At 46.0% G+C, this 24,969-nt stretch overlaps 1 protein-coding gene across 4 annotated transcripts in view; it reads right to left on the reverse strand.

The window, feature by feature from the left end:
- Positions 1-24,969, reverse strand: part of LOC148151751 (EH domain-containing protein 3-like) — a 207,506-nt gene that overhangs the window by 167,326 nt on the left and 15,211 nt on the right. Inside the window, exon 2 of one of the 4 annotated variants that reach the window (XM_087983976.1) lies at positions 1,785-2,685. The exons of 2 other annotated variants lie outside the window; for them this stretch is intronic. In XM_087983976.1, coding sequence (XP_087840102.1) covers positions 2,532-2,685 — 154 coding nt within the window. In that variant the 3' untranslated portion in view covers positions 1,785-2,531. Of the gene's footprint in view, positions 1-1,784; positions 2,686-4,515; positions 5,663-24,969 lie in introns of those variants that run through there. One more of the 4 variants, XM_087983990.1, reaches the window with a different exon arrangement.

Below are 24,969 nucleotides of genomic sequence, written 5' to 3' on the forward strand. Positions count from 1 at the left end.
GTTCATTCCCTCCAATCCAAGGTGGTGTGGTATCCTAATGCCGTGTGGTATCACTCTCCCACCCACCACCTCGTTCCTGCTTGGTTCAGGATTTACCACAAGATTTGTCACTGTTCCAGGGAGTAAAGAGCCTGGGAGAATGACAGGTACATTTTGCGTCTCATGTTGTAAAATCTGCATTTAGTCAAATTCAGAGATTTGAATGGTCCAGGTATGGATGGAGTCACTTTAAGTCTCATAATATTTTTCTACATCTCTCATGACTCAACATTAAAATATTCTATCACCATTGAGATACTATTGAGAAAAGGGGCCAATTGATATTCCTCTTAGTGCAAAGTAATAGAGTTAGTTCATTATCTTTCTCATGAACAGCGATGTTGTAAATGTTGGCCAACATATTTGGTTTAGTCATGTCACATAACAAACATTGTGTATGCAGTTTCCTCTTGGGGTGTTGGAGATTCTAACAAGATTGGACCACCCAACATTCACTGAAGAAAAATTAGACTCAAAAGGCAGACCTGAAACTAAATTCCAATTGTACGTCCATACATCTACAAGATCTGCATTTCAGAGCAATGAGCTACACTTTAAAAGTGGTGGTCATTCACGTTGAAAAATTAAGCTGGAAAAAACTTGAACAGAAACATATTTGGTTTAGTCATTTCACATTACATACAGTGTTTGTTGTTGCCTCTTGGGGTGTTGAGGATTCTGGCAAGATTGGTTTTTATTGCCCATTCCTTGATGCCCAAAGATGGTGGTGAGTCGTCTGTTAGAATCGCGTAGTCTGTGTGGTGTCTATACACTAGCATTGTTAAGGTAGTTGTTCTAGGATATGAAGCCAGTGATGGTGACACAATGGAGAGTAATGTCTCAGAGGGAAACTTGGAAATGATAAGTGTTCCCATCTACCTGCTGCATTTGTCCTTTGAGTGTGAATGAGGACAAACAGCTGAAGAGGCTGCAGTACCTCACTGCATCCTGTAGCAAGTACAGATTGACAGAGCATTGTTCCATCAGAGGCAGGAATGGAGTACTGAAGATAATACATGGGATTCCGGTCAAGGAGATTGGTTTATTGTGGACTGTTGTGTCTACTTTCTGGAATGTTGTTGGGAATGCACCCATCCAGGAAATTGTGAATATTCCATTACACACTAGAATTGTAAGTTTTACTGAGGTTTGTTTGTGCAGACGGTGAGTCAGTGCACAATCTCAAATCTGGCCTGATGGAAACAGTATTGATTTGGATGGTCAAGTTCAGTTTCTGGTCAATGAGAATGACCAGGAATTTGAAACTTGGACCTAACAGTGTTAGTATGATCAGACATGGTCACTGCCTGGCAATTTCACCGCACGGATTTCACTTGCCATCCAGGTATCAAAAGTTGTCCCGCTCTGAATTGCTGTGTGTAATCATGAACTGCTTCATTATCTGAGAAATAAAGAAAGAATCTGAAGACCCCAGTCAGTAGAGAACAGCCCCACTGAGGGGGTTATTCAACTCTGTGTTCACCATTGAGGAAGCAGGATTCAGAAAGACTCATTTTTTCCATTTCATGAATATACTTTATTCATAAAAATATCTTTGCATATATACATGTCACAAACGCAGTTCAGTTCTGTACAGTATCATATCAAGGAAACAAAGAAACATTGGAGTTTGATTCCATTATAACAAACCAAAGGCATCTCTGACACATATAGGACTATATTCACATGCATTTGAGGTATTCACATTGCAGGAGGGTCTGGTACTGTAATGGAATCCTATTTAACTTCAGCAGGAAGACCTCAGATAGTGCTCTTTCTCCACTGTGCCTTGGCAAGCTTTAGTGTGTCCCTCAGCACATAGTCCTGGACCTTGGAATGTGCCAGTCTGCAACACTCGGTCTTACAGAACAAGGGGTTGACCCTGACTAACAAGTTTCAGGCAGACCGAACAGCTTCTTTCACTGAGTTGATGGTTCTCCAGGCACAGTCAATGTCTATCTCGGTTTGTGTCCCGGGGAGCAGACCATAGCACAGAGCTCTGTGTCAGAGCTGCTCAGGACGAACCTTGACACAGCCACTGCATCTTCCTCCAGCCTTCCTTTGTAAAAGGCACATTCCAGAAGATGTGTGACAGTCTCTACTCCTCCCCACCCCACTTCGAGAGCAGTGTGTAGTTCCACAGACCAACAGGGCGTACATGAAGGATCTCACAGGTAGTGTTCTTCTCATCACCAGTCAAGCAATGTCTTGAAGCTTGTTGGAAAATTTTGGTTGGAGTGACTTTGACAGTCTGCTCAGGGAACCACGTGACAGGATTTACCTTCTCCTATTCCCTCAGGGTCTCGAGATCACAACGTATTCTCGACTTGGAGACATTTGCAAAGAGAAACACCTTTGACCTCAATGAAGGACAGGTAATACGGAATGGTCCAAATACTTGGAACATTCCATGGTAGCCAGGCCAGTCCCATCCTTCACAATACCAGGGACAGGTAGAACCTCAGTACATAGTGATACTTGGTGTTTGTGTATCAAGGGTCTATGCACAGCTTGATGCAGCCACATGCAAAGATGACCATCAGGATGAGGGTGACATGGGGTACATTTCCCCCCTCCCTTTTATCCAGGGTTTTGTACATGGAGACGCTGCAGACACAGTCCATGTTGGGTCTCCAGATGGAGTAACTGCAATAGAGCAGGTTCTGGGAATGAGCCAGACCCACACCATGTCCAGCAGAGAGAGTTCTTCACACCTATTGACCAGGGTTTACCTCATGACAATGGAGAGGGAGGGGTGCTCCCAAAAGCCCAGTTTCTGTGTCACCTTGGCAAAGTGCTTTACCCAAGATTTTGTGCACACCCCAGTCCCTCCAAATCATATTCCCAGCACCTTCAGGTAATCAGTCCTGACGGTGAAGGGAATGAAGGATTGGTCGGACAGCACTTTCCAAAGAACACGGTCTTGCTCTTGCCTCGATTTACCTTGGCCCCTGAGGCCAGTTCAAACGGATCGCAGATGCTCATGAGCCTACACACTGACCGTAACACCATAAGACATAGGAGCAGAAATTAGACCATTCAGCCTATCGAGTCTATTCCACCATTCAATAATGTCTGATACATTTTTCAACCCCATTCTCCCACTTTCTCCCCGCAATCCTGGATCCTTGAGAACCTATTGAGCTCAGTCTTAATTATACTTAATGAGTTAGCCTCCACAGCCTTTTGTGACAGTAAATTCCATAGATTCACCACTCTGGCTGAAGACATTTCTCCTCATCTCTGTTCTAAAACAAATTACCTTTACTCTGAGGCTATGTCCTTGGGTCCTCATCACTCCTACCAACGGAAACATCTTCCCAACATCTACTCTGTCCAGGCCAGTCAGTATTCTGTATGTTTCAATTTGATCCCCTTCTAAACTCCATTGAATCTAAACCCAGAGTCCTCACACGTTCCTCATATGTTCAGCTTTTCATTCCTAGAACTATACTCATGAACCTCTTCTCAGCATGCTCCAGGGCCAGTACATCCTGCGTGAGATATGGGGCCCAAAATTGCACACAATGCTCCAAATGTGGTCTAACCAGGGCCTTATAGAGCTTCAGAAATACTCAGAAATCCTCTTGAAATAAATGCCTTCACTGCATTTGCCTTCCTAAGTACTGACTCGACCTGCAAGTTCTGGACTAGAACACCGAAGTCTCTTTGTACTTCAGACTTCAGCATTTTCTACTCATTTAGAAAATAGTCCATGCTTGTATTCTTGCGACCAAAGTGCATGACCTCACACTTGAGGGAGAGAGGGCAGCCCTGCCTGACTTCAGATCTGTTCAGGAAGCTTTCCAATTCCCACCCGTTGATTCAGACTGCACTAACGATGTTGGTATAAAGCAGTCAGATCCAAATGTGGATTCCCTCCGCAAAGCCTATTTTGAAGAGCACATCACATGTATTTGTGTGACATCCTGTCAAAGGCCTTCTACTGGTCCATGCTGATGTGACAAGCATCTGCCCCCACAAGCATCCGCCCTCCTGCAAATAGGCAATCGTCTCCCTGTGGAGTGAGAGACTCTCAGAGATGGTCCTGACTACTATGCACAGATTTGTTTGGGTGAATGACTGATTCCAGAGCAGGCCTGACCTGGTTAGACAGGACCTTAGACAGGATTTTGTAGTCTGCATTCAGCGATGATATCAATCGCCAATTTCTAATCTCCTCCTTCTGCTTGTAGAGGAGGGTGACAATACCTTTCCTCGTGGATTCGCACATGCTACCTGATAGAAACATGCTGTCTTCCACCTCCAGCAGTCCTGGCCAATCCAATCCCACAGAGCCAAATACAACGGCAGTAAGCCACTGTTTCTGGGCGTGTTTTATTCTTCTCTAAAGGACTCTAGGGCCTTGGTCAGCTCATCAAGGGATAGCACGCGGGAGAGGCTGGACCAGCCACTGTCGTCTAAGACCTCCGTGATAGAAGACAGGAGCTGGGAGGCCGTTCTGTCTGGGAGCTTCCTGTCATCCCGACTGGCATTTGCTGAGGTTCAGGAAGTTAGAGTGAAATGATGTTACCGAGCCATCTTCATTCAGGCTGCTGAGTACAGAGCTCTCCTTGTGCATATTCTGGAAGGAGAACGTGAGCACGTCTCATCCTGCTCCATGGTGGATTGGAAGATAATCTTGGAGACCTCCGAGGCAAAGAGCAAGACTTGCTGACTCTTCACCTCCTGGAGATTCTCCGTCACATCGAGCCCCATCGTCTGTAGCAGGTGTAGGTTCTGCATGATCTTTTGGAGTTTGGACAGTTTTCTATCCCTCTCTCTTGCCTTCTGAACACCTTTGAGGATAAAAAACCTCTTATTGTTTCCATTGACTGTTTCTCACCAATCCAATGGACACACAAAGACAGGCTTCATGATTCTCCAATTATGAAATCCCTTTTCAGCTCTTCAGTGTTTTTTGGGGTCAACAGTTTCACATTCAGCTTCCACTTAACCTTGCTAGCCTGCTGGTCAGCCAGCAGGAGGCAGTGGTTTGAAGGGAAAAGAACACCAGTGTGAGGGATCTGACTGAGAACATGTGGATGATAACAGGAAATCTATCCTTGAGTGATGATGAGTTGCCGGTGTTGGACTGGGGTGGACAAGGTCAGAAGACACATGACACCAGGTTATAGTCCAAAAGGCTTAGTTGAAGTCACAAGCTTCAGGAGCGCTGCCCCTTCGTCAGGTGAAGCAAAGGAAGCACACAGGCACAGATTTGATAACCAGAGAGATCAAAAGATCATACAAATGGTGTGAGAGCGATGACCAATAACACTCTTGATCAGCTGCAGAGACCTCTTATTCAGCTGGTCTACATGCCACTCAAGCTCCACAATGCAAGTCAACTCACCGATTGAGACAGAGGTGGATTTCAGAGATACATTGTTGAATAGTGGAATAATATTGACTCCGATGGATAGAAAATGTTGGATCACAGTTGATTTGTCACTGTTGTACATCTCTACTGGGGAGCTGTGGATAGGGAGGTGGGTTACCAGACGATGCAGGAGGATGTATATCGGCTGAAGACACGGGATGTCGGTATTGCTTGCTTGAAAAAGTTTAAAATGTAGTTCAGTGATCTGATCTATAACTAGTGTTCTGATCACCTCAGCAGCTGTTCAGGAATAGAGAGTTTTACTGCACATTCTCAAGTCACAAACATAGAAGAAAGCAGCAGCAGGAGGCTATTCGGCCCTTTGAGCCTCCTCCACCACTCATCACAATCGTGGCTGATCATTCAACTCAATAGCTCATTCCTGCCTTCTTCCATTAACCTTTGATGCCATTCATTCCAAGTGCTATATCTAGCTGCCTCTTGAATACATTCAATGTTTTGGCATCAACTACTTCCTGTGGCAATAAATCCCACAGGCTGCCCACTCTTTGGGTGAAGAAATACCTCCTCATCCCCATCCTAAATGGTCCACCCAAATCCTCAGACAGCAATCCCTGGTACTGGACACACACACACCATTGGGAATATCCTCCCTACATCCACCCTGTCTTGTCCTGATAGAATTTTATAAGTCTCTATGAGAGCCCCCCTCACTCATCTGAACTCCAGCGAAAACAACCCTAACCTAAACAATCTCTCTTCATATGTCAGACCCGCCAACCCTGGAATCAGCCTGGTTAACCTTTGCTGCACTCCCTGGAGAGCAAGAGCATCCTTCCTTAGGAAAGGAGACCAAAACTGCACATAATATTCTAGGTGTGGCCTCACCAAGCCCTGTACAACTGCCAGAACACATCCCTGCTCCTGTACTCAAAATCTCTTGCAATGAAGGCCAACATACCATTTGCCTTGTCAGGATTTGTTTGATGATGATGATTCTTTACAGAATTAATTGTTCAACTATTCGGAGGGCAGCAGATAATCTCAGCAAAATGCTGAGGCTGCATTTCAATCATCTCTCACAGATGGAAGGATGACAATCAATCAACCAGTTTGCGGATCATGTTTGTTTCCAAGTCCTGTGTGCTTACCTTCACCAACTGGACATTTTCAAAAAACTCAATCAAGTTTGCGAGACATGATTCTCCACACACAAAGCCATGTTGACTATCCTGAATCAGTCCTTGCCTTTCCAAATACATGCACACCCTGTCCCTCAGGATTCCCTCCAACAACTTGCCCACCACCGACATCAGGCTCACCGGTCTACAGTTCCCTGGCTTGTCTTTACCGCCCTTCTTCAACAGTGGCACCACGTTTGCCAACCTCCAGTCTTCTGGCACCTCACCTGTGACTATCGATGATACAAATATCTCAGCAAGAGGCCCAGCAATCACTTCTCTAGCTTGCCACAGAGTTCTCGGGTACACCTGATCAGGTCCTGGGGATTTATCCACTTTTAACCGTTTCAAGACATCCAGCACTTCCTCCTCTGGAATATGGACATTTTGCAAGATGTCACCACCTATTTCCCTACAGTCTATATCTTCCATATCCTTTTCCACAGTTAATACTGATGCAAAGTATTCGTTTAGTAGCTCCCCCATTTTCTGTGGCTCCACACAGAGGCCGCCTTGCCGATCTTTGAGGGGCCCTATTCTCTCCCTAGTTACCCTTTTGTCCTTTATATATTTGTAAAAACCCTTTGGATTCTCCTTAATTCTATTTGCCAAAGCTATCTCATGTCCCTGTTTTGCCCTCCAGATTTCCCTCTTAAGTATACTCCTACTTTCTTTATACTCTAAGGGTTCACTCGATCTATCCTGTCTATACCTGATATACGCTTCCTTCCTTTTCTTAACCAAACCCTCAATTTCTTTTATCATCCAACATTCCCTATACCTACCAGCCTTCCCTTTCATCCTGACAGGAATATACTTTCTCTGGATTCTTGTTATCTCATTTCTGAAGGCTTCCTATTTTCCAGCTGTCCCTTTACCTGCAAACATCTGCCTCCAATCAGCTTTCGAACGTTCTTGCCTAATACTGTCAAAATTGACCTTTCTCCAATTTAGAACTTCAACTTTTAGATCTGGTCTATCCTTTTCCATCACTATTTTAAAATGAAGAGAATTATGGTTGCTGGCCCCAAAGTGCTCCCCCACTGACACCTGCCCTACCTTATTTCCAAAGAGTCGGTCAACTTTTGCACCTTCTCTAGTAGGTACATCCACATACTGAATCAGAAAATTGTCTTGTACACACTTAAGAAATTTCTCTCCATCTAAACCTTTAACACTATGGCAGTCTCAGTCGATGTTTGGACTGATTCGGAATAGTCAACATGGCTTTGTGCGTGGGAAATCATGTCTCACAAACCCTTAATTGAGTTTTTTGAAGAAGTAACAAAGAAGATTGATGAGAGCAGAGCAGTAGATGTGATCTATATGGACTTCAGTAAGGTGTCTGACAAGGTTCCCTATGGGAGACTGATTAGCAAGGTTAGATCTCATGGAATACAGGGAGAACTAGCCATTTGGATACAGAACTGGCTCAAAGGTAGAAGATAGAGGATGATGGTGGAGGGTTGTTTTTCAGACTGGAGGCCTGTGACCAGGAGTGCCACAAGGATCGGTGCTGGGTCCTCTACTTTTTTGTCATTTACATAAATGATTTCGATGCGAGCATAAGAGGTACAGTTAGTAAGTTTGCAGATGACACCAAAATTGGAGGTGTAGTGGTTACCTCAGATTACAACAGGATCTGGATCAGATGGGCCAATGGACTGAGAAGTGGCAGATGGAGTTTAATTCAGATAAATGCGGGTGCTGCATTTTGGGATAGCAAATCTTAGCAGGACTTATACACTTAATGGTAAGGTCCTAGGGAGTGTTACTGAACAAAGAGACTTGGATGCAGGTTCATAGCTCCTTGAAAGTGGAGTCACAGTTAGATAGGATAGTGAAAAAGGCGTTTGGTATGCAATATTGGTCAGAGTATTGAGTACAGGAGTTGGGAGATCATGTTGCGGCTGTACAGGACATTGGTTAGGCCACTGTTGGAATATTGTGAGCAATTCTGGTCTCCTTCCTATTGGAAAGATGTTGTGAAACTTGAAAGGGTTCAGAAAAGATTTACAAGGATATTGCCAGGGTTGGAGGATCTGAGCTACAGGGAGAGGCTGAACAGGCTGGGGCTGTTTTCCCTGGAACATCGGAGGCTGAGGGGTGGCCCTATAGAGGTTTACAAAATTGAGGGGCATGGATAGGGTAAATAGACAAAGTCTTTTCCCTGGGGTCGGGGAGTCCAGAACTAGAGGGCATAGGTTTAGGGTGAGAGGGGAAAGATATAAAAGAGACCTAAGGGGCAACTTTTTCACGCAGAGGGTGGTACATGTATGGAATGAGTTGCCAGAGGATGTGGTGGAGGCTGGTACAATTGCAACATTTAAGAGACATTTGGATGGGTATATGAATAGGAAGGGTTTGGAGGGATATGGGCCAGGTGCTGGCAGGTGGGACTAGTTTGGCTTGGGATATCTGGTCAGCATGGACAGGTTGAACCGAAGGGTCCGTTTCCATGCTGTTTGACTCTATAACTGGTGAACAAGGACACCCAGGTCCCATTGCACATTCCCCTCTCCCAATTTACAGCCATTCCGGTTGTAAACTGCCTGCTTGTTTTTGCTTCCAAAGGGAATTACCTCACATTTATCCAAATTATACTGCATCTGCAAATTGATTTGTCCACGCACCCAACCTGTCCAGATCTCTGCATCTTCATCACAGTTCATTCTCCCACCCAACTTGCTGTCATCTGCAAACTTTGAGATGTTATATTTTGTTCCCTCATCCAAATCAGTAATATGTATTGTGAATAGTTGGGGTCTTAGCATTGATCCCTGTGGCACTCCATTAGTTGGTGTCTGCCAATTTGAAAAGGACCCATTAATTCCTACTCTGATTCCTCTCTGCCAACCAGTTTTCTATCCATCTCAATACACTTCCCCCAATCTATGCGCTTTAATCTTGTACAATAATCTCTTATGCAGGACGTTGTCAAACACTTTCAAAAAGTCCAAATATGCCACATTGTCTGGATCCCCCTTGTCAACTCTACTAGTTACATCACAAAATTCCAACTGATTTCTCAAGCATGATTTCTCCTTCATAAATCCATGAAGACTTTGTCTGATCCTGCCACTGCTTTCTAAATGCTACTCTACAAAGCCCTTAATAACGGATTCGAGAATTTTCCCCACCACCGATGTCAGGCTTATTGGTGTATAATTCCATGGTTTTTCTCTATCTCCCCTTTTGAATATTGGAGTAACATTACCTAACCACCAATTTGCATGGACTGTGCCAGAGTCTCTGGAATTCTGGAAGATGACCACCATTGCATCCACTATTTCTAGAGCCACTTTTCTGGGATGAAGATTATCAGGCTTTGGTTATTTATCCACCTTCAATTCCCTCAATTTTCCCAGCATCATTTCTCTACTAATATTGATCTCCCTCGGTTCTTCCCTCTCACTAAATCTTGCATTCTCTGACATTTCTGGTATCTGACTTGTGAAGGCAGAACCAAAGTATTTACGCAATGATTCCAGTCTCATTACACAGTAACCAGTCTAAGATGGCCTGTTCTCTAGTTGATTCCTCCACATATTGGTCAAGAAAACCATCCCATATACATGCCAGGAATTTCTCCTCTATGGCATTGTGGCTAATTTGATTTGCCCAACCTATGTGCTGATTAAGTTGCTGGAAGCAGCTGGTTTTAAAGATATTGCAAATAAAAATGGGAGCTTCCTCACAGTTCAAAGGACACAATAGACTGTCAAGGCCTGTAGATGTGCAAGACAGGCCAAGGGAATTTTTAGTTTTCTTCGGAGCCTTTGTGAAGGTCGTGAGTAAATAGTTGTACCCAACAGGAACTGACAAGGGAAGGCGAGGTGAAGTTAAAGGAGTTGTATCATGAAAAATTCATGAAGTCGTAAATATTCAGTTCAGAGCAAGATTGATCACAGAAGTAGTTCCAAGGAAGCAACAAATTCCAAGAGGAATGTTTTTGTTTGAATTTGGAATACTTTGAGAAATGAAATAGAGGCAGTCATCAAGATGTACAATTCAGAAACAGACCCTTCAGTCCAACTCATCCATGTGGACTTAATATCTGAAATTAATCTAATCCCATTTGCCAGCATTTAGCCCATATCCCTCTAAACCCTTCCTATTCATATACCCATCCAGATGCCTTTTGAATGTTGCAACTGTATCAGCCTCCTCTTAATTCCATACACACACCATGCTGTGCATGGAAAAGTTGCTTCGTGGGTCCCTTTTAAACATTTTCCCTCTCACCTTAAACCTATGCACTCTAGTTTTGGACTCCACTCCGCTAACTATTCAGCCTATCCATGTGCTTCATGATTTTATAAACGTCTATAAGGTTCCCTCACCGGTCGACCCAGCCTCCGATGCTCCCGGGAAAATAACCGCAGCATGTTCAGCCTCTCCCCATCACTCAAACCTTCAACCCTGGCAACATCCTTGCAAATCTAGCTGAACCATTTCAAGTTTCACAACATCATTCCTATAGCGGGGAGACCAGATTTTAAGGCAATATTCCAAAAGTGGCCTATGAAATGTCCTGTACAGCTGCAACAGGATTTCCCAACTCCAATGCTCAATGCACTGAACAATAAAGGCAAGCGCACCAAATGCCTTGTTGACTACCCTGTCTACTTGCAACTCCACTTACAAGGAAAAATGAACCTGCACTCCAACGCCTCTTTGTTTGGCAAGTTACCCAAAGAGGAGAGAGTGAGGACTGCAGATGCTGGAGATCAGAGCTGAAAATGTGTTGCTGGAAAAGCGCAGGTCAGGCAGCATCCAAGGAACAGGAGAATCGACGTTTCGGGCATAAGCCCTTCTTCAGGAGTTACCCAAAGACCTTACCATTAAGGTATATGAGTTCTGCCTTGATTTGTACTAACAAAATGCAGCACCTCAATGTTCTCTAAATTAAACTCGATCTGCCACTTCTCAGCCCATCAATTGAAGATTCCATTTTACCCTGAAGTAACCTTTGCTGTCCACTACACCACCCATTTTGGTGTCATTTGCAAACCTACTAAACATACCTCCTATATTCACATTCAAATCATTTATAAAAGGCAGTGGGCAGAGCACCAATCCTTGCGGCAAACCGGTGGTCCCAGACTTCCTTCTGCAAAGCCACCCTCTACTATCACCTTCTGTCTCCAACCTTCGAGTCAGTCAAGTGTCCAAATTGCTAGTTCTCCCTGTATTCTATGCGATCTTATCTTGCTAACCAGTCTATGATAGGGAACTGTTGTCAAATGCCTCACTGAAGTCCAGAAAGACCACATCCATCACTCTGCCTTTATCAATCCTCATCACTCAATCATGTTAGTGAGACACAATGTGCCACGCGCACAAACTCTCCCTAATCAGTCCTTACTTTTCCAAACAGGTTTAAATCCTGTCCCTCAGAATCCCCTCCAAGATTCTGCCCACCATTGATGTCAGGCCCACCCCTCTGTAGATCCCGACCTTTTCCTTTCCACTTTTCTTCAATGTCAAAGAAAGTGAATAAATTTTCTTCCTCCATCTTTTGTTCTGACAGTTGCATGCACGTGGCCATAATTTCCCCAATTTGCTTTCCTGACTTTCTTAATATCATTACAACACATTCTCATTCCAAGTATATAATGTACATTGAGACACGATAGACACAGCAGCACAATTCAACCATTCTACCCACTGAACCTACTCTGCCATTCCGACATGGCTGATAGTTTCTCAACCCTAATTCTCCTGCTTTCTCTCCTTAGCCCCTAATCCATGTAAACAGGTACAAATAGAATTAAGATTGTAGCTATACTGTTCGCCAGAAACAGTAACTAATGGAGAGAGTTTGTGACAGGGCAATGTTGACCCAGTGAGAGTCTGTGCCACAGCGATAGGCAGCACACCAGTGAAAAGCTGTGTCAGAAGCAGGATGTCAGTGGGAGTAGTTTTGAAGGGGAGGATCACTCAGCCCTGTAATCCCAGGGGAGGAAAGGAGGACACAAGCAGGATCTTTGTGAGATATTCCAGTCACTGGGCAGTCAGCACCCACACTGACCTAATCTACTACTCAGTGAGTAAATGATGGTCTGTCCATGGTCAAACAGCAGAATAGGTCATGAAATCATCGAATCCTCACATTGTGAAAACAGGCCATTCAGCCCAACTAGTCAACAACTAGCTATGAAGAACACCTCACCCAAACCCAGTCACCTACCCTATCCCTGCATTGACCATGACCAATCCCCCTAACCTGCATATCTTCGGACAATGGGAGGAAACCTCAGCACTTGGTGTGAACCCGTACAGGCACAGGAAGACCATGCAAACTCCACACAGACAGTCGCCTGAGGATGGAATTGAACGCGGGTCCCTGGTGTTGTAAGGCAGCTGTACTAACCACTGTGTAACTCAGCTCAATGGAATCCCCTCAGCCCCAACTCTGGATAGACCCTTAATTCCACAGACTTGTTTCATTAAATTCAAACTTTATCATCTGTCATGGTGGCATTCACAAAGTTGTCAAGATGTACAGAACAGTCCAATTCATCCATGCCGACCAGATATCCCAACCCAATCTCGTCCCACCTGCCAGCATCAAGCCAATATCTCTCCAAACCCTTCTTATTCATATACCCATCCAGATGCCCTTTAAATGTTGCAATTGTACGAGCCTCCACCACTTCCTCTGGCAGCTTATTCCATACACGTACCACCCGCTGCATAAAAAAGTTGCCCCTTAGATCTCTTTTATATCATTCCCCTCTCACCCTAAACGTATGCCCTCTAGTTCTGGACTCCCCACCCCAGGGGGAAGACTTTGTCTATTTATCCTATCCTTGCCCCTAATGATTTTATAAACTTCTATACGGTCACCCCTCAGCCTCCGACGCTCCAGAGAAGGCGATTTAAGAAGTTCTGGGATTTACATAATAATGAACCAAAACCTGCAACCCATTCTAAAAGATGAAAGAAAGACTTGATAGCAATCTAGGTTTGTTCAATATATCATTTCAGTTGCAGGACACTAAGCTGTTGCTATAAGCTCGGTGCCTAATGATCCTGCTCCACAGCTAGCTGATGAAGGAGCAGCGCTCAGAGCTAGTGCTTTCAAAAAAACCTGCTGGACTATAACCTGGTGTTGTGAGATTTTTAACTTTTAGAACATAGAACAATACAGCACAGAACAGGCCCTTCGGCCCACGATGTTGTGCCGAACTTCTAACCTAGATTAAGTACCCATCCATGTACCTATCCAAATGCCGCTTAAAGGTCGCCAATGATTCCGACTCTACCACTCCCACGGGCAGCGCATTCCATACCCCCACCACTCTCTGGGTAAAGAACCTACCCCTGACATCTCCCCTATACCTTCCACTCTTCACCTTAAATTTATGTCCCCTTGTAACACTCTGTTGTACCCGGGGAAAAAGTTTCTGACTGTCTACTTTATCTATTCCTCTGATCATCTTATAAACCTCTATCAAGTCACCCCTCATCCTTCGCCGTTCCAACGAGAAAAGGCCGAGAACTCTCAACCTATCCTCGTACGACTTCCTCTCCATTCCAGGCAACATCCTGGTAAATCTTCTCTGCACCCTCTCCAAAGCTTCCACATCTTTCCTAAAGTGAGGCGACCAGAACTGCACACAGTACTCCAGATGTGGCCTAACCAAAGTCCTGTACAGCTGCAACATCACTTCACGACTCTTGAATTCAATCCCTCTGCTAATGAACGATAATACTCCATAGGCCTTCTTACAAACTCTATCCACCTGAGTGGCAACCTTCAAAGATCTATGTACATAGACCCCAAGATCCCTCTGTTCCTCCACCTGACTAAGAACCCTACCATTAACCCTGTATTCCGCATTCTTATTTGTTCTTCCAAAATGGACAACCTCACACTTGGCAGGGTTGAACTCCATCTGCCACTCCTCAGCCCAGCTCTGCATCATATCTAAGTCCCTCTGCAGCCGACAACAGCCCTCCTCACTGTCCACAACTCCACCTATCTTCGTATCATCTGCAAATTTACTGACCCACCCTTCGACTCCCTCATCTAAGTCATTAATAAAAATTACAAACAGCAGAGGACCCAGAACTGATCCCTGCGGAACTCCACTTGTAACGGGGCTCCAGGCTGAATATTTACCATCTACCACCACTCTCTGCCTTCGACCGGTTAGCCAGTTTTCTATCCAATTGGCCAAATTTCCCTCTATCCCATGCCTCCTGACTTTCCGCATAAGCCTACCATGGGGAACCTTATCAAATGCCTTACTAAAATCCATGTATACTACATCCACTGCTCTACCCTCATCTACATGCTTGGTCACCTCCTCGAAGAATTCAATAAGACTTGTAAGGCAAGACCGACCCTTTATTATGTGATTCATCACATTTCACATTCAGGATCAAGAGAAGAACCTGTGGCCTGATGGACCACCTGAAATAATGAATTTACGTTGAACATAGAACGTTACAGTGCAGCAGAGACCCTTCAGCCCTTGATGTTGCGCCAACCTATGGAACTAATCTGAAGCCCATCTAACCTACACTATTCCATTCTTGTCCACATGCCTATCCAATGACCATTTAAATGCCCTTAAAGTTGGCGAGTCTACTACTATTGCGGGCAATCTTATGCACGCCCCTACTACTCTCCGTAAAGAAACTACCTCTGAGATCTGTCCTATGTCTGTCACAACTCAATTTAAAGTTACGGCCCCTCATGCTAGCCACCACCATCTGAGGAAAAAGGCTCTCACTGTCTAACCTATCTAACCCACTGATTATCTTACATGTCTCTATTAAGTCACCTCTCAACTTTCTTCTCCCTAACAAAAGCAGCCAAGTCCCTCAGCCTTTCCTCGTAAGGCCTTCCTTCCATACTAGGCAACATTTTCCTAAGTACCCTCTGAACCCTTTCCAAAGCTTCCACATCCTTCCTATAATGCAGTGACCAGAACTGTGCGCAATACTCCAAAATGTGGCTGCACCAGAGTTTTGTACAGCTCAGCATGATCTCATGTTTCTGAAATTCAATCCCTCTACCAAGAAAAGCTAACACACCATATGCCTTCTTAACAACCCTCTCAACCTGGGAGGCAACTTTCAAGGAATAATGTACCTGGACACGGATCTCTGTGATCACATACACTACCAAGAATCTTACCATTAGCCCAGCGCTCTGCATTTCTGTTCCTCCTTCCAAAGTGAATAACCTCACACTTTTCCACATTAAACTCCATTTGCCACCTCTCAGCCCAGCTCTGCAGCTTATCTATGTCTCTCTGTAACCTACAACAACCTTCGTCACGATCCACAACGCCACCAACCTTAGTGTCACCTGAAAATTTACTAACTCATCCTTTTATGCTCTCATTTAGGTCATTTATATAAATGACAAACAGTGGACCCAAAACGGATTCTTGCAGTACCCCACTAGAAACTGAATTCTAGGATGCAAAGTTTCCATCAACCACCACCCTCTGTCTTCTTTCAGCGAACCAATTTCTGATCCAAACTGCTAAATCAACCTCAATCCCATGCCTCTCCTTTTTGTGCAATAGCCTACTGTGGGAACCTTATCAAATGCCTTACTGAAATCCATATAAACACCAAACTGCTTTATCCTCATCCCAGTGTTTGGTCACCTTCTCAAAGAACTCAATAAAGGTTTGTGAGGCATGACCCACCCTTCACAAAACTGCCTTGACTATCCCTAATCAATTCTTCCTTTTCTAGATGATTCTAAATCCTATCGCTTATAACCCTTTCCAACACTTTACCCACAACCGAAGTAAGGCTCACAGGTCTATAATTTCCAGGGTCATCTCTACTCCCCTCCTTGAACAAGGGAACATTTGTTCTCCTCCAGTCTTCTGGCACTATTCCTGTAGACAATGACAACATAAAGATCAAAGCCAAAGGCTCAGCAATCTCCTCCCTGGCTTCCCAGAAAATCCTTGGATAAACCCATTCGGCCCAGGGGACTTACTTTTTTTTTTACACTTTCCAGAATTGCTAATGCCTCTTCCTTATGCACCTCAATCCCATCTAGTCTAGTAGTCTGCATCTCAGTTATCTCCACGACTGCATTGTCTTTTTGGACAATAATAAATTTACCATGGAGTTACAAAAGATGGACAATGATTAAAGCATGCTGGGAAATAGAACCCAGTCATGACTAAAGTGATTGTGCTAATCCACATGCTACAGAATCCAGACAGGCTGCAGCTGTCTACAGATGGTTTGCAAACAAACTTGACAGCTGCAGACCCTGCAATACACACCTGAATTTGAACTTGATTGGGATGATGGAATGTTGCCTTTGGGACCATCTGTAGCAACGAATCATTTGCTAGACTCAGTTGCACCTAGCACCCTTATTGGAGAAGGTTACATGTACCCAGCGAGGTAAAAACAATGACTGCAGATGCCGGAAACCAGATTCTGGATCAGTGGTGCTGGAAGAGCACAGCAATTCAGGCAGCATCCGAAAAGCTTCGAAATCAACGTTTCGGGCAAAAGCCCTTCATCAGGAATAAAGGCAGAGAGCCTGAAGCATGGAGAGATAAGCTAGAGGAGGATGGGGGTGGGGATAGAGAAGCATAGAGTACAAGAGGTCAGTGCGGGAGGAGATGAAGGTGATAGGTCAGGGAGGAGAGGGTGGAGTGGATAGGTGGAAAAGGAGCTGGGCAGGTCGGACAAGTCAAGGGGATCATGTTGCTGGAGGTTAGAAACTAGGATGAGGTGGGGGAAGGGGAAATGAGGAAGCTGTTGAAGTCCACATTGATGCCCTGGGGTTGAAGTGTTCCGAGGTGGAAGATGAGGCGTTCTTCTTCCATGCGTCTGGTGGTGAGGGAGCGGCGGTGGAGGAGGCCCAGCACCTCCATATCCTCGGCAGAGTGGGAGGGGGAGTTGAAATGTTGAGCCACCGGGCGGTTTGGTTGATTGGTGCGGGTGTCTCGGAGATGTTCCCTAAAGCGCTCGGCTAGGAGGCGCCCAGTCTCCCCAATGTAGAGGAGACCGCATCGGGAGCAACGGATACAATAAATGATATGAGTGGATGCGTAGGTAAAACTTTGATGGATGTGGAAGGCTCCTTTAGGGCCTTGGATGGAGGTGAGGGAGGAGGTGTGGGCACAGGTTTTACAGTTCCTGCGGTGGCAGGGGAAAGTGCCAGGATGGGAGGGTGGGTCGTAGGGGGGCATGGACATGACCAGGTAGTCATGGAGGGAACGGTCTTTGCGGAAGGCGGAGAGGGGTGGGGAGGGAAATATATCTCTGGTGGTGGGGTCTGTTTGGAGGTGGAGGAAATGTCGGCGGATGATTTGGTTTATGGGAAGGTTGGTAGGGTGGAAGGTGAGCACCAGGGGCGTTCTGTCCTTGTTGCGGTTGGAGGGGTTGGGTCTGAGGGCGGAGGTGTGGGATGTGGACGAGATGCATTGGAGGGCATCTTTAACCACGTGGGAAGGGAAATTGCGGTCTCTAAAGAAGGAGGCTATCTGGTGTGTTCTATGGTGGAACTGCTCCTCCTGGGAGCAGATACAGCGGAGGCGGAGGAATTGGGAATACGGGATGGCATTTTTGCAAGAGGACTCTACTCCCTAAAGGCATCAAGAGCATTGGTGTGGGTGGACACCTCCAAAGAGAACCATGTTCAAAGATAACTGTGGACGAGGGGCAGGCACAGTTGGCAGTGACAAGCCCCCTCACAGCCTACTGCCTGGACCAAGTAATTGAAAAGGGAGTGCAAACACCCACAACCAATATATGCATGATCTACAGACTTAACAGCATCACAAAATAAGCAATTGTGTTGGGAATCTGTGAATCACTGCAATCTGTTGTTATAAGGGACTGCTGCACGGTGGCACAGTGGTTAGCACTGCTGCCTCAGCGCCAGAGACCCGGGTTCAATTCCCGCCTCAGGCGACTGACTGTGTGGAGTTTGCACGTTCTCCCAGTGTCTGCGTGGGTTTCCTCCGGGTGCTCCGGTTTCCTCCCACAGTCCAAAGATGTGCAGGTTAGGTGAATTGGCCATACTAAATTGCCTGTAGTGTTAGGTAAGGGGTAAATGTAAATGTAGGGGTAGGGGTATGGGTGGGTTGCGCTTCGGCGGGTCGATGTGGACTTGTTGGGCCGAAGGGCCTGTTTCCACACTGTAATGTAATCTAATGTAAAAACACCTTCCACCCCCGGTTCCTGAGGGAAAGAGGGAGGACTCCAGCAAAGAGAGACATCCACTGGGGATCCCGCCACCTGGTGGCAAGTAAGCAAGTTAAGGTGGCATATGATGCTACATTATGACAGTTAATGTCATTACACTCTAAATACCCCAATATTTTTGGCTCTATGTAAAACATTGCCAAGCTTTGATGACAGGAAAACAGGAATCATTAACACAACACCAATTAACACAAACAGCAATTTTGTGTTAAGACTGCAGGGTCACCAAATGGAAAATGAGATGCTGTTCTTAAAGTTTGCTGACACATTGTTCTTGGTGATATATTCTAAAATGATGTTATACACAGGTGCTAGTGCCCTGAGCCAGCACCCAGTGAATTATTTGACTCTTTGCCGTCAAACGTTAAATAAATGTTCATTTATTGCCCAAGGAGGCGCTGTCTCATTAGTCCACCTTAAATCTGCCCTACAACCTGTAGGTGCGACAGGCATCATTCCTGCTTGCATAATCATTTTTAAAATTAATTTGTGGGGTGTGGATGCCGCTGTCTGACCAGCATTTATTGCCTGACCCTAGTTGCCCTTGAGAAGGTGGTGACGAACTGCCTTTCTAAACCACTGCAGTCCACCTGCTTTGGGTTGACCCACACCATGAGAGAGGGAATACCAGGATTCTGACTCACAGTGAAGAAACTAATATGTCTGCAAGTCAGGATGGTGACAGGATTGGATGGGAACTTGAAGGTGGTGGTGTTCCCATATATCCTCTAGGAGTCAGTGAGGGCTGCAGATGCTAGAGATCAGAGTGTGTTGCTGGAAAAGCACAGCAGGCCAGACAGCATCCGAGGAACAGGAAAATCGATGTTTCGGGCCAGAGCCTTTCATCAGGAATGAGGCTGGGAGCCTAGTGGGTGGACAGAAAAATGGGAGGGGAGTGGGGCTGGGGAGAAGGTAATTGAGAGCATAATGGGAAGATGAAGGCAGGAGTAAAGATGATAGGTTGGAGCAGACAGGTGGGAAGGAAGATTGACAGGTGGGACAAGTCATGAGGGCGGTGCTGAGCTGGAAGGTTGGAACTGGGGTAAGGTGGGGGGGTGAAAAGAAAAAAAAAAAGAGAGAAATAAGGAAACTGAACTCCACATTGATGCCCTGGGGTTGAAGGGTCCCGAGATGGAAGATAACGCGTTCTTCCTCCAGGCGTAGGGTGGTGAGCGAGTGGTGATGGAGGCCCAGGATCTGCATGTCCTCGGTAGAATGGAAGGGGGAGTTGAAATGATCGACCACAGGGTGGTGGGGTTGATTGGTGCGGGTGTCCCAGAGATGTTCTCTGAAACATTCTGGGGAGACTGGACACCTTCTCGCAACGTAGTGGAGACCGCATCGGAAGCAACGGATACAATAAATGACATGTGAGGAAGTGCAGGTGAAACTTTGATGGATGTGGAAGGTTCCTTTGGGGCCTTGGATGGAGTGGTGAGAGAGATGCAGCGCAGGTTTTGCAATTCCTGCGGTGGCAGGGGAAGGAGCCAGGAGGGGAGGGTAGCTTGTTGGGGGGGCATGGACCTGACCAAGTAGTCACGGAGGGAACGGTCTTTGTGGAAAGCAGATAGGGATGGGGAGGGAACTATATCCCTGGTGGTGGTGTCCATTTGTCGGTGGCAGAAATGTCGGTGGATGATGCGATTTATGTGGAGGTTGGTGGGGTGGAAGGTGAGGACCGGGGGAGGGGTTCTGTCGTTTTGAGTTTGGAGGGATGGGGTTCGAGGACGGAGATGCGGAACGTGAATGAGATGTGTTGGAGGGGAAATTTCAGTCTTTAAAGAAGGAAGCCATCTGGTGTGTTCTGTGGAGGAACCGGTCCTCCTGGGAGCAGATGTGGCGGAGGCAGAAGAAGAATTGGGAATACAGGATAGCATTTTTGCAGGATATAGAATGAGAGGAGGTGTAATGCAGGTACCTGTGGGAGTCGGTGGGTTTGTGAAAAATGTCACTGTTGAGTCGGTTCTTGTGGATGGAGATGGAGAGGTCTAGGAAGGGGAGGAAGGTATCAGAGATGGTCCAGGTGAATTTAAGGTCGGGTGGAATGTGTTGGTGAAGTTGATGAACTGTTTGACCACCTCGTGGGAGCACAAGGTGGTGCTGATGCAGTCATTGTAGCAGAAGAAAAAGTGGTGCTGGTGCATCTCCGGAATATGGACTGTCCAACGTAGCCAATAAAGAGACAATCATAGCTGGGGCCCATGCAGGTGTCCAAAGCTACCATTTTCGTCAGGAGAAAGTGGGAGGATTGGAAGGAGAAATTGTTGAGGGGGAGGACCAGTTAAGCCAAATGAATAAGAGTGTCAGTGGAAGGGTACTGGTGGGGACTTCGGGAGAGGAAGAAACGGAGGGCTTGGAAGCCCTGGTCATGGAGGTGTCGAGGGACTAGATGTCCGTGGTGAAGATGAGGTGTTGGAGGCCAGGGAAATGGAAGCCTTGGAGGTTGGAGGTGGTGGAGGGCGTGGGTGGACCGGGGAGGGGGGTGGAAATAGGACAATATTGAGGTAGGTCGAGATGAATTCGATGGGACAGGAGCAGGCTGAGATGATGGGTCGGCCGGGGTGGGCAGGCTTGTGGATCTTGGGTAGGAGTTGAAAATCGGGCAGTGCATGGTTGCTGAACTAGGAGGTTGGAAGCTGTGGGTGAGAGATCCCCTGAGGTGATGAGGTTGCATGTGGTTTGGGAGATGATTGTTTGGTGATGGGGGGTAAGGTCATGGTCGAAGGGGTGGTAGGAGGTGGTGTCTTCGAGTTGGCACCTGGCGTCAGCGGTGTAGAGGTCAGTGTACCAAACTACCACTGCACTCCCTTTGTCCACTGGTTTGATAGAGAGGTTGGGAATGGAGCAAAGGAAGTGGAGGGCTGCGCGTTGTGAGGGCGAGAGTTGGTGAAGTGGTTGGACAGGTTGAGACAGCCACCAAACTACCACAGCACCTCCTTTGTCCACTGCGCCAAACTACCACTGGACCTCCACCTCCATTACAACACATTACAAAATTTCTGAAGGGATTTTCCTGCTCCTCGGATGCTGCCTGACCTGCTGTACTTTTCCAGCACCATTCCAATCGAGACTTAAATTCACCTGGCCCATCTCTGACACTACCCTCTCCTTTGTGGACCTCTCCATCAACGGTGACCAACTCAACACTGACATTTTCTACAAACCCACCGACTCACACAGCTACCTGGATTACACCTCCTCCCACCCTACCTCCTGCAAAAATGCTATCCAGTATTTCCAATTCCTCCTCCTCCGCATCTGTTCCCAGGAGGACCAGTTCCACCACAGAGCACCAGATGGCCTCCTCCTTTAAACACCAAATTTCCACTCCCACTTGCATTGGAAGGCATCTTCAACCACATCCCACATCTCGGTCCTCGAACTTCACTCTCCAACTGCAACAAGGACAGAACCCCCTGGTCCTCACCTTCCACCACACCAACCTCCGCCGACATTTTCGCACCTACAAATGGACACCACCACCAGGAATATATTTCCCTCCCCATCCCTATCCACTTTCCGCAAAGACCGTTCCTGCTCCTCGGATGCTGCCTGAACTGCTGTGCTCTTCCAGCACCACTAATCCAAAGACTACCTGGTCAGGTCCACGCCCCCTAACAAGCCACCCTCCCCTGCCACCACAGGAAGTGCAAAATCTGCACCCGCCCACCCTGGTAAATCTTCTCTGCACCCTCTCTAAAGCTTTCACATCTTTCCTGTAATGAAGCAACCAGAACTGAACACAATACTCCAAGTGTAGCCTAACCAGCATTCTATAGAGGTGCAGCATAACTTCACGGTTCTTAAACTCAATCCCCATGTGAATGAAAGCCAACACACCATCTGCATTCTTAACAACCCAATCAACCTTGGTGGCAACTTTGAGGGAACTATGGATATGGATCCCAAGATACCTCTATTCCTCCACACTGCCAAGAATCCTGCCATTAACCATGCATTTTGCATTCAAATTCGACCTTCCAAAGTGAATGACTTTACATTTTTCTAAGTTGAACTCTACCTGCCACTTATCAGCCCAGTTCTGCATTCTGTCAATATCTCATTGCAACCTACAACAGCCCACCACACTATCCACAACTCCACCAACCTTCATGTCATCAGCAAACTTACTAACCCACTCTTCAACTTATTCATCCAACTCATTTATAAAAATCACAAAGAGGAATACTCGTCACCAAGCTCCAGGCCGAATACCTTCCACCTACTACCACTTGCTGTCTTCTTTGGGCCAGCTAATTCTGTAACCAGACAGACAAGTTTCCCTATATACCATCCCTCCTTACTTTCTGAATGAGCCTACCATGCTAAAATCCATGTACACCACATCCACTGCTCTACCTTCATCAACACGTTTTGTCACATCTTCAAAAGAATTCAATAAGGTTTGTCAGGCATGATCTGCCCCTCACAAAGCCATGCTGATTACTTGGAAAACCATAGTTTGATTAGAGATCATAAATCCTGTGTCTCAGAACCCTCTCAAAAAACTTTGCCCACTACTGACTGGTCTGTAATTTCCAGGATTATCCTAATTCCTTTTCTTGAACAAGGGAATTACATTATTGAACCTTCAATCATCTGGTACTACTCCAGTCGACAGTGAGGATGCAAAGATCATTGCCAATGGTGCAGCAAACTATTCCCTCGATTCCTGTAGTAACCTATGGTATATCCTGTCTGGCCCAGGGTACAAACCATCCTTATGTTCTTCAAAATTTTCAACACATCCTCTTTCCTAACATCAACTTGTTCTAGCATATCAGTCTGTTTCACGCTGTCCTCAGAAATGTCAAGGTCCCTTTCAGTTGTGAATACTGAAACAAAGTATTCAGTAAGAACGCCCCTTACCTCCTCCAACTCCAGGCACAAGTTCCCTCCACTATCCCTGATCAGTCCTAACCTCACTCTGGCCATCCTCTTGTTCCTTAGGACACCTTAGGGCTTCCCTTAATCCTACCCACTAAAGCTTTATCATGCCCCCTTTTAGCTCTCCTGAGTCCATTCCTCAGTTCCTTCCTCACTCCCTTGTAAACCTCTAAAAGTCCTGAATGATCCTTGCCCCCTCAATCTTAAGTAAGCACCCTTCTTCCTCTTGACTAGATGCCCCACATCCCTTGTCACCCAAGGTTCTTTCAACCTCCCATCTTTTCCTCGCCTCAGTGAGATAAACCTACCCAGCACTATCAGTAGGTGCTTCCTAAACAACCTCCATATTTCTGTTGCGCATTTCCCAGAGAACATCTGTTCTCAATTTTGGCACCCCAGTTCCTGACTAATATCATTGTAAATTACCCCTCCCCTCAATTAAATACTTTCCCACACAGTCTGCTCCTAACCCTCTCCCAAGAGTATAGTAAAGGTCATAGAGATGTGATCACTATCACTAAAATGCTTTCCCACAGAGAGCTGACACCTGTCACCAAATCCAATATGGCCTCCCCTCTAGTCGGCCTATTACATCAGGAACCCTTCCTGGACACCTGACAAAAACTGCTCCATCCAAACTATTTGAACTAAGCAGGTTCCAATCAATATTGGGAAGTTAAAGTCACCCATGTTAGTTCTGCACATTTCCAAAATCTGCCTCCCATCTGCTCTTCCATATCTCTGTTGGTATTGGGGGTCCTGTAGAAAGCTCCCAAATAAAGTGGCTGCTCCTATCTTGTTTCGGACTTCCACCCACACTGACTTTATAGACAAACCCTCCTACATGATCTCCCTTTCTGCAACTGTGATACTATTGCTGATTAGCCAAGCCACTCCTCCACTTCTTTTATCTCACCCCCATTCCTTTTGAAATTATCTAAACCCTGGAACATCTAACAACCATTCCTGCCCCTATGATATCCAAGTCTCCATAATAGCCACAATATTACAGGGCTTTGCCCTATCAAGTGCCAAGCTCTCCTCTCAGACTTCCCCCATGCCATATCTGCCTGTTCCCTCACCATCTGCTGTAGACCCAATCTTGCAACTACATCCTTCAGGATCTGACCAGCACAATCAGTAGTGCTGCTGCTGAGCCACTCTTGGATGGACATTGAAATTTCCCACCCAGAGTAAGATTGTGCCTTTGTAATTCTAACTGCTTCCTCCAAGAATTGTTCATCGTGGAGAACTATCGATTCATTAGCTGAGAGAAGACAGTACATGATAATTAGCAAGAGGTTT

Source organism: Chiloscyllium plagiosum, unplaced genomic scaffold (assembly GCF_037043375.1).
Source record: "Chiloscyllium plagiosum isolate Xiang-an unplaced genomic scaffold, Cpla_swu_hap1 HiC_scaffold_3, whole genome shotgun sequence".
Taxonomy (NCBI): Eukaryota; Metazoa; Chordata; class Chondrichthyes; order Orectolobiformes; family Hemiscylliidae; genus Chiloscyllium; species Chiloscyllium plagiosum.